Consider the following 10975-nt stretch of genomic DNA (forward strand, 5'->3'; position numbering starts at 1 on the left):
GCAAAGGATATGTCTGAGTGTGTTTATGTGGGTACATGTAGGTAGGGGGGGCCGGAAAATATTTTTATCTTCCAAAGGGGGGCCCTGCAGAAAAAGTTTGGGAACCACTGATCTAACCCATTCACTTTAAAGTGAATTGTTTTCTTGGACACAAGAGAAAAAGATACTGTGGCCCTCATTTACGTAACGAATGTACGACAGAAAAACGGTAATTTCCATCAATTTGGACGTAAGCGTCAAGTCTCAACTCGTGTACGCAAGTTTTCGAGTCAGCGTGGACTTGCGGTGCAGCATAGTAAATCGAGTCGGTGAATTGTTATTAGACCATATATTCTGACTGGCATCTAAGCATATGCAGCCACATATTCATCACATAAAAATATGTAGCCTATGGCAAAATAGGCAGAATTATATATTGTAAAGGCCTACATCGACTATGTGTCATACAGCCTATCCCTAACATAAATAAGTATTTTCAAATTGTTTGCAATTAACGGGGTTAACAGTTTTCTGGTGTAAGATTAATTTCTCTTTGAGATAGCCTACTTGTTTGAGGTCTGACCATTTTTTCTTCACCTAAATGTAAAGAATTGTGATACAAGCTTAATATTAGGCTACTATTATATATATATAGGCTGTACATATCAGGGATGTATAAATTAAATATTCAAACCTCAGCTGGAGTTCGACTGTCGACAGCAACGCTGTTGACTGCAGCAGTGATTTCTTTCTATACTGCATTTTTCTGACTTCCTTTGATGCCAATTTTCAGGCTGCAAAATAGAACTAATCGGTTCAATTGGACTTGGGACGTTAGAGTTTCTATTTTGAGGTTGAAGAAGTTTCTCTTCTTGGACGTTTTTATGCATCTCCATGTCGTAAACTCTGGGGGCGAGGCCTCTAAACCGAGAATATTTAGGGGCGTGATATTTATATGATGATTGTTTTCAGTCGCCACATTTATCAACGCCCGATCATTCTTACGCTGTAATGGGCGAGATACGAACATTTCATGAATCACACGTGAACCCTGTCGTAAGATGATTTCTGCGCTGGTTTCTACGTTGATAAATGAGGGCCTGTATGTTTCATTTGCTCCAACCTGGAGAACCTGACAGTTTCCGTGGATTTGATGACTTAATGTTGCATCACACATTGTCTGAGGTAAAGACAATTATTTCCCCAGACAATAAAATCGTGTTTATAATGTTTGTGTGACAGATGTTGAGCTCTTACTTCTTGCTGAAGTTCGGCTGGTGAATATTAGGTGACTGCAGCAACAACTAGAGAAAGAAAGCAGGTATTACAACCATTTAATTTAATTTTTTTTAAAATATTTCTAAATAAAGTAACAGTACAATCCAAAGCAAAATGAAACACAGAGATTCATTCTAGAGTCAATCATCCTATTAATACTGCTCTTGGAACGATAACTAAGTAAATTTTAAGAAATTACACTTGTTTTGTTATTTTGAAAGTAGAAGGGAAAAATGCAACACCCAAATCAGAGCTTTGATTTTCTTAGTAACACCAGACCTGAAACAGTCAGCTCTATCAGTTTTTCTTGATCTTTGCAAATCGTTTCCTGAACTACCTTGCCCACTAAATGTTGATACAGGATATATATTGTTACAGGAGCTACATTGTCATACAGCATATCAGTATATCTGATATCTATATTGCCTAAACTTCATATGTGGCATAACAATATCCCCTCTCGTGTGTCCCCTGCATCTTATTTCAGGTTGATGGAAAACTACACCTACAACAGCTTCACACTCCAGTTGGAGGGCATAAAGGTCACAGAGGTTTCCATGTACCCTGTCTTTCTATTTTTCTTTTTTTCCTATCTATTTATTATGTTTTCCAATGTAGGCATTGTAGTCCTGGTGTGCATTGACAAGAGCCTTCACGAGCCTATGTATCTCCTTTTTTGCAATCTGCCACTCAATGACATTCTTGGAAACTCTCTCATGGTGCCCCGGCTGCTTACAGATATGTTGGTGCCTCCCTCTGAACGCCTCATCAGCTATTATGAGTGTGTGGTTCAAGCCTTCAACTCTCACATGTTCGGTACCACCTCTCACACAGTACTCATGATCATGGCCTTTGACAGATATGTGGCCATCTGCAATCCCCTGCGCTACACTACAATCATGAGTAACAAAATGGTGATCGAATTAACTCTGTCTGCCTGGGGGGTGGCCATTGTTTTGGTGGCTATTCTCCTCGGCCTGACCATACGGCTGAAGAGATGCAGGACTCTGATCGCAAACCCTTACTGTGACAATGCATCGTTATTTAAACTCTCCTGTGAGAGTGTCTTTATCAATAACGTCTATGGCCTCACTTTCACTGTGTTCCTGTTCACAGCTTCTATAGGCAGTATGGTTCTCACTTATGCTAAAATCACAATTGTCTGCCTGAGAAGTAAGAACAAGTCTTTGAACAGTAAAGCTCTAAAGACATGTAGCACCCATCTGTTTGTATACCTGATTATGTCTTCATGTGGATTTCTCACCATCATCCTGCATCGCTTCCCCCTGTACTCAGACTATAGGAAAATATCTTCCATTCTGTTTCATATCATCCCTGGCAGCCTGAACCCCATTATTTATGGGGTGCAGTCAAAAGAGATCCGCAAATTCATGTCAAATGTATTCCAGTCCAGAAAGGTTTTTCCATCATTTTAATTTGAAGACAAGTGGGGTTTTTGTAATTACATTACTAAATCATAACAGAGATCAATTTTAACTTAAATAACCTTATAAAAGTTTTATGATTTCAAATATTTTTCTTAGTTTTTAGAAAAGGTATGCAAAGGTTTGCAACTCCTTATGATTCATGTGGTGGAACTCTATTACATTAATCTGTATTGTATTTGCATGTTCATACAATCATATTCAGAGATGAAGGTACAAATGTACATAGTAAAACTGTATTCTTTAGAGATATAACAAAGTTTTATAAACTTGTTTTTAACTGGTGACTTGTTATTGCTCTCATTTGGCTATAGCAGTAGACCTGTTGATACATTTTCTTAATTTTCACGAGTTGGCTTTAGTCAGCTGTCTTGTTGGTTTCAAGTAGATGATGTTCCTAGTGGTTGCAGTAGTGGACTTTCAAGCCGACTCAGTTTGTTTTATTTCTTGTCTTTTTGTTTGAAGTGCCTCACAAATATAGTGAGGATGATTATTAGTGGTTCAAGCACGTAGTGCTGAACCACTATTGTCTACCTACTGATTTATTATTAGTGGTTCAAGCACGTAGTGCTATTGTTTTCCTATTGATTTATTATTATCATTTATGATCATTATTAGGTGTGGCCTATGATGTAATAACCACGTACTAGCTTATAAATAAAAGTACTCTGGGGTTGGCTTTCACCCATTGGAGAGTATTGAAGGAGAGGATGGAGATGAAGAGCGACGTGGACTGGGAAGTTGGAAGTTTTCTGTTGGAAAGGTAGGTGCCGGTTAGCTTAGCGATCAGCTTTTCTACTACAACGAAACAACGCTAACGATAGCTAGCTGCCAGCTCATGATACACACTAGCTCTGACAAGTTGCTCTGTTTTAGAGTTTTGGACCGCTACCACAGCCAGCGTGGCTTTTAGATATAAAACGTATCAGCAATTGTTTTGGTTGCAGGATACACCTGCTGCCAAAAGGTCAACACACACACTGCCACAGACTACCAATGGGCCATAAGTAATGATTGAGTAGGATATAGTTTATGCTATTTCAAGAGGGGAAATCCTGCTCAGTATACCTTTAAGTCCGATTTACACCAAACTTGGCTTTATTATTCTGCCTCGGGGCCACCGAAATCCAGCATGACAATTTTCCACCATTTTGAATATTGCGAAACAAAGTTTTTTTCTGTAAGGCTTTTTCACTTTTTGACCTATCACTAGCAAACGTGGTATACAGCCAAAGGGCAGTGAGATACACTTTGTAACATCGGAAAATCAGATAAACAATTTGCCAGCAGCAAATGAACTTCACAAGGGCGTGACCGAACACAAAACCAGCCGTAACTCACTGAGCGTTTTTTGGATCAATACAAATGTTCAGCAGAGATAATCAAGCATATCTGCAACAAAATTCCAAATCATCTCTTAGGGGGCGCCAAAAATGGCTGAATTTGTATCTCCTTTTTTTTTTATTATTATTTTTTTATTTAACAAAACCATGACATAAATCACCAGAAGACAAACAAACAATACAAACAAATCAAACTTAACACACTAAGGGCCCTATTTAAATGATCCATGGCACATGGTCTAAAGCGCATGGCGCAAGTGCATTTAGGGCATCCAAATCCAAATTGCTAGTTAAACGACGCACAATGTGGGCGCAAAGTAAGGTGCAAGGCGCAAAGGGGTTGTACTAAGTCCCTTAAATAATCGTAGGTGTGTTTTGGGCGTAACATGAACTCAACCAATCAGAGTCTCATCTCCCATTCCCTTTAAGAGCCAGGTGCGCTTGCACCTGGCTCTTTAAATGGCGGATTCAGCAAGTTGGAGAAACAAACGGTTTTCTGCTGAGGAAACGGATCTGCGATGTGTGTGTGTGTCGGGTGAAGGTAAGATTTGCAGTTTATTTTCATGACTTTTTGTTGGGCTGTGCTTTTTACATATTTACTGTGTTGTTTTTCTTGGTTGTAGGTTGCGTATTTAGCAGTTGGCAATGTGTGATGATGGTTAATGGGACATGTACGTTGCACATTTGGCACTGCATAATGGTGAGAGGGACACATAGTTTTTGGCATTTGGCATTGCGTAATGGTGAAAGCATATGGCAATTTGGCAACGAAACGCATGTCAGGAATGAAGTAAAGTGCAAATTTTCATAGTAGATGATCCTATTTTTCTATTCTCGTAGAGGGAGAGAGAGAGAGAGAGAGAGAGAGAGAGAGAGAGAGAGAGAGAGAGAGAGAGAGAGAGAGAGAGAGAGAGAGAGACGCATCTTACTATCTGAATAATGCACCCTTTAAATAGCAGGAAAATACTGCGCCAGACTTTAGACCAGGTTTTGGTTGGTCAATGGCGCAATCGCTTTCTGCTGCCTCAAGATAGCAATGCACCAACGATGCACCTGACCACACCTCATTTTAAGACCAACACACCCATGGTCGCAAAGATGGGCGCAAGTACATTTGCTATTTAAACAACGTGGGCGCTGGGCGTGAAAATGACATCTGTGTCCGTCGGAAACTAGCAATGACACTTGTGCTGTGCTTTGCGCCGGGTGTAAGATAGGGCCCTAAGTCACACTAAAACAAACCAAAATAATAAACACAAATTTCTTGTACATTTCTTGTAGCGGGCTGGCATACTAACAACTTAGTCATCCCACTATTAATCTTTTGTATCCAATCTTTTCCTATAGCAGAGATCAATTGATTATATGAATGAGGGGAACAGATCGTACCATACGTTTCAGTGAACTGGTTATACCTCATAAGTTTCCCATCTTCACACACAATATCATTTATAAACCAAACACCATGATCAAATACATTCTTCCAAAATATTGGTTTCCCTTCAATTAATATGTTAGAGTTTAACCATATTGTTTGCTGTAGGATTTCATCCCGACTTTCTGGAGGATGAAACTGAAAACACAGCATCACTGAATTGCTTCCTTTAAAAACATGGATACATTTCCAATCAAATTATTCACACAGTGTATATGAGCTGGCTGAATCTTTAGGAAGGAGTATAATCTTTTTTGAAACAATAGATGGGTACTCTCCAGTAATTTACATGAATACCAGTCTTCATTCAAGTATAATTTTTTAACACAGGAGGCTTTCAAAGAGAAACATAGGGCCTCCAAATTTAATAGTTTTAGCCCACCATGTTCATAACTATTATAAAGAACTCCTCTTTTGATTTTCTCTTGTTTGTTACTCCAGAGAAATTCAAAAATCTTTTGTTCATAAAACTTAAAGAAGGACTGTGATGGAATTGGGAGAAACATAAAAAGATAAATAAATTGCGGTACAACCAAGAAATTAACTAGGGAAATTTTCCCACAGAGTGTTAATGTTTTTCCCTTTCATGATTGTAGAATCTTATCCATCTTTCTCAACTTATTATTGTAATTCATTGTACAAAGGTCTTCTAAATTCTCTGGAATCACAATACCTAAAACATTAACTGGCCCATCAGTCTAGCTAATCGGTAATTTACATGGCATTTTATAATTTGTACCTTTCAGTCCCCCAGTCCTAAGAATGTTACATTTTTCATAATTTAGTTTCAAACCAGAAAATTGTGAAACAAGTTCCAAAAGTTCAAGAAGAGTTTGCAGACAAGAAGGTTTTGGATTTAGTAGGAAACTAGTGTCATCTGCATACACTGAAATTTTTGTTTGCATATTCCCAACTTCAAGCCCTTCTACGTCCATGTTAGACCTCACTTTAATGGCTAGTATTTCCATAGCAATTATAAATAAATATGGTGACAAAGGGCATCCTTGTTTGACTCCTCTTGATAAGGGCACTGACTTAGAAATATAACCATTATTAATAATCCTACAACTGGTGTCATTATATAATACTCTAACCCAATTAATTAAGGATTTACCAAAATGAAAAAAGCCTAAACTGTTAAAAATGAAATCTAAGTGAACCTTATCAAAGGCTTTCTCCAAATCAGCAATAAAAATTAACCCAGTTTTGTAATTTTCAATAATCCCAAACAACTGTGTGATATTATTACCAATATAACGACCCTGCAGAAATCCTGATTGATCTTGATGAATAATACTTGTCAGCACACTCTTCAGTCTATGAGCTATACATTTAGTGAGTATCTTAGCATCATAACATTGAAGTGTTATTGGTCTCCAATTCTTAAGATTCACAGGGTCCTTGAATTGGCCACTGGGTTCCTGCTTGAGTAACAAGGAGATAAAGCCTTCTTTCTGAGAGTCAGACAAATACCCAGCACTATATGAGAAATTAAAACAAGAAAGAAAAGGTTCTTTAACCAAATCAAAGCATTTTTGATAGACCTCAATGGGTATTCCATCTATTCCAGGTGTTTTCCCTGGTTTAAAGGCCATTACAACAGAAAAAAGTTCCTCCTCTGTAATCAAACCCTCGCATGACTGTTTCTGCATAGAAGTTAACTTTCTTTCATAATTTTGTGGAAAAAAGTTTTGAGAGCTGAGCAGAGGTGATGACTGAGATGAAAATATCTTAGCAAAATTATTTTCTATCTCATTTAAAAATTTGATCAGGGGAGGGCATTCCACAAATTGGGTGCAACAACTTGAAATGCACGGTCACCTTGGTTTTTGAACGGGTTCGAGGGACGTCCAGTAATTTTTGTTCAGAAGACCTAAGAGCCCGACCGTCGTGTAAGGGAGTAGAAGCTACTGAATGGACCGGGAGGAGCTTTGAGTCGGTTCGAGTTTTGACAGCAAGCTTTAGAAAAGAGGTGACAAAGGCAACACAGCTGGCCCGCGTGTGTGGCTATTTGTTTAGATCATTACATCTCAAGGAAATCTCGACATAGCACATGTTAGTTTCGGGATTGGTTATAGGGTCTGAAATCGCGTATTGCAGTTTTAACTGGTAAATGGATGCATGCTCTAGATGCAAGCGTTAGTCAAAATGTCAAGTTTGGCTGCGGTCGTTGTATGTGGATGTACAAAATATACAAGATATAGCTGAAATTGGTGTAAAATGCCATGAGTGCTTGAACCAGGCAATAGATGCCTGGTTCAAGCACGTACTACTGTTCAAGCACGTAGTGCTGAACCACTATTGTTTTGCTACTGATTTATTTTTATTATTATTATTATTAGTGGTTCAAGCACATAGTGCTGAACCACTATTGGTTTGCTACTGATTTATTTTTATTATTATTTTCCTTCTTCCGTGTTGCAATTTACCGTGAGATGCTATATGGTACAAACTTTAAATTTGGTACAGTGATTGGAACTGGTGTTCAAGTGTTGCTCTAACAAAAAAAATCAACATCCTTCAATCACCCTGAAGGGGCGCAATAATTCAAGGTCTAAAATTTAAGCATGTGAAAGGCACAATGTGAGTCTGATTGATGTGAAACTTAGCACACATATTATCCTGAGAGTGCTCTAAAAATTTGCCAATTGGACCACCAAAGTCCACCTATGTACTGTAGATTTTTTGTTAATTTGCAGAATTTGGAAAGCCTTGGCCTTGAGATACACTTTGTAACCATTTTCCAGAAAAATCTGACAACCAATATGGGGGCCATGAGTGAATGAACTTCGCAATGGCCGTGGCCTAACACAAAACTGGCCATAACTCAAAGACAATTGATGCAATCAACACAAAACTTGGTAAACTTGTTCACAAGAAACAACAAACATATCTTCAATGGCAATTTGAAATCAATCAATGGGGAGCGCCACAAAGGCTGTATCTGCTAATGCCATTGTTGAAATTGAATGAAATTTGCTCTAGGATCATGTACTAGTCAAAACCTGAAGGTTGGTCGTGATTGGTGAAGCTGGGCATGGCCTTTGTAATAACCATGTAATAGCTTGTAAATGTACGTGCATTTGTGCAATCAGTACCAAACTAGGCAGTTTTGGCCTCCAGGACAAAACCATCACATCAACCTCCTGGAGCTGATGGCGGTGTTGCAGGTTCTGCAATGCTTTGCACCCCTTTACAGGGCAAAAATGTGCTGGTGAGGACCAACAATCGGACCACGGTGGCTTATATCAACAGACAGGGCGGCATTCAATCTGCGCGTCTGTTTAGAGCTGCAGAGAGCTTGTAGTTGTGGGCCACAAAGAACGGATAATGCAGGGGCCAACATCATGTCGAGGGGTGGGCCCCTGGCGAAGGAATGGAGGTTACACCCCGACATAGTGGACCAGATTTGGTCCCTCTTCGGAAGGGTGGAAGTGGATCTTTTTGTCTCAAGGCAAAACTCCCACTGTCCACTATGGTTCTCTCTGCTTCACAGAGACAATCCACCCCTGTGCGTGGATGCATTTGCACACCCACCATCGCCAAGAAGGCTGCTTTATGCCTTCCCTCTTCTCTGTCTCATTCCTCCCTTACTGGTGACGATACAACAGAGAGGCAAACTGTGGAGAAGCTCATCATGGGACGCCGTGACTCGTCCCTACCACAAGCAGTCTACGACTCCAGTGACCTCCTTGGGAAATGTCACTGGAGACACAGTCAAGCGCTAGCTGACCATTTCTGGTCCACCTTCATCTGCCACTACTGGCCGGGTCTGCAAGAGAGGCAGAAGTGGAGGAAGGATGGCAAAGAACTGTCAGTCGGCTAGGTGGCCCTCATCGTTGACCCGCAGCTTCCTCGGGCACTCTGGCCTGTTGGGAAGGTCACTCAGATGTACCCTGGAGCCGACGGGCATGTCCGCACTGCGGCTGTACAGGTGAAGGACAGAACATACCTGTGCCCTGTGTCCCGGCTGGTGCAGCTCCTGAGTCTCCCTGATACAGTGGACCCCTGAGAGACTTTACTGTTTCTGTTCAAAATGTCTAAGTAGACTTTTGGGGGTGGCTGTGTAGGAAAGCCCTTGTTAAGAGAGTTTAGTTTCTTTGGCTCCTTGTGTTAGTTGTCGGTAATTGTCTCTGCCCTTTAGAGGACAGTTGGGAGTCTATTTGCAGTTGCCCACACTATTCATTTGCCCACATTATTTATTATTCATTTGCAAGATATAGGCCCATCTTTGTTAATGCAATTGTTAATGTTACTGGCAACATCATTGTTTGGATACTATAACATGCTCCAGCTAGTATTACTAGTATTGTACATGTACTTGAGTTTATCGGTATTAGGTCACTGACCCTTTAAGAGGAACAGAGTTTCCGGCTCTGACCAGTCCGTCCTGGTCTGTTAGCTAGGGAGCTGCATTTACTTTCTTCCATGTCGGGGAAGTTGTGTGTCAATGATAGATGTAAGTAGAGTATTTATGTTTAGGTGTGTGCCTTGTTTCACTACTGCAACTTACCCTGGAGCCTATGTTTATGTCAATCCGTTTCTGTTGTTGTTTCTCTCCGCTAGTCAGATTCTGTCAGGTATGTTCACTAGTTAGCCTAGCTGAGTGCTAGCTAGGCTAGATATATAAACCTATCGTTCTGTTTACTATTAGAGCATTGAACTGAACTCTTACATTGGTATACTGTTTATGCCCTTGTGCCTGTATTGCCTAGCTTAGTCCCACCGCATAGCCAGTCAGTCTATATAGCTAGGATAGCTATGTTTAACATTGTCTCTAGCTCCTAACTACAGGGACTATTGTAACTCTAGACCAGTGGCTCCCAAACTTTTTAAAGTCATGTACCCCCTCAAACATTCAACCTCCTGCTGTGTACCCCCTCTATCTCCACAGACGGCCAACTCTCATATGATGTTACATTTTGCCATGTTTGTAAGCCTGCTACAAAAAGACAGTACCGTAAAACTTCAATTAATGGCCCAGGTTTTTATTTGCTTCAAACACTGAACTCAACCGGCCTATATTTGGGACAGGCTCTATATGGGACAGGCCTTTAATTCCTTTCACACAAAACTCTTGCTCAGCAAAGATGGGAAATACTATCAAATTGTTTATTTTAACCAGTATGAATATTACTTGTATAAAAATTAGGCTATCGAATAACATATCAATTACGAATCATTCATTTGAGAGAGAGAGAGAGAGAGAGAGAGAGAGAGAGAGAGAGAGAGAGAGAGAGAGAGAGGCGGTGGTCGAGCGACCTAGAAAGTGAATGAAGAGAGGGAGCGGTGGTCGAGCGACCTAGAAAGTGAATGAAGAGAGGGAACGGTGGTAGAGAGAGAGAGAGAGAAAGAAAGAGAGAGAGAGAGAGAGAGGGGCGGTGGTCGAGCGACCTAGAAAGTGAATGAAGAGAGGGAGCGGTGGTAGAGAGAGAGAGAGAGAGAAAGAAAGAGAGAGAGAGAGAGAGAGGGGCGGTGGTCGAGCGACCTAGAAA

The 10975-nt window shown here is 40.3% G+C and overlaps 1 protein-coding gene across 1 annotated transcript; it reads left to right on the plus strand.

The window, feature by feature from the left end:
- Positions 1-1727: 1727 nt before the first annotated feature.
- Positions 1728-2693, plus strand: LOC139661003 (olfactory receptor 8G17-like). The gene has a single exon (XM_071539314.1). The coding sequence runs from the start codon at positions 1749-1751 to the stop codon at positions 2691-2693; it is 945 nt and encodes a 314-aa protein (XP_071395415.1). The 5' UTR covers positions 1728-1748.
- Positions 2694-10975: the final 8282 nt, after the last annotated feature.

Source organism: Centroberyx affinis, unplaced genomic scaffold (genome assembly GCF_046629955.1).
Source record: "Centroberyx affinis isolate AG114_WGS23_722 - 3 ecotype Tasmania unplaced genomic scaffold, CSIRO-AGI_Caff_v1 ptg003431l_1, whole genome shotgun sequence".
Taxonomy (NCBI): Eukaryota; Metazoa; Chordata; class Actinopteri; order Beryciformes; family Berycidae; genus Centroberyx; species Centroberyx affinis.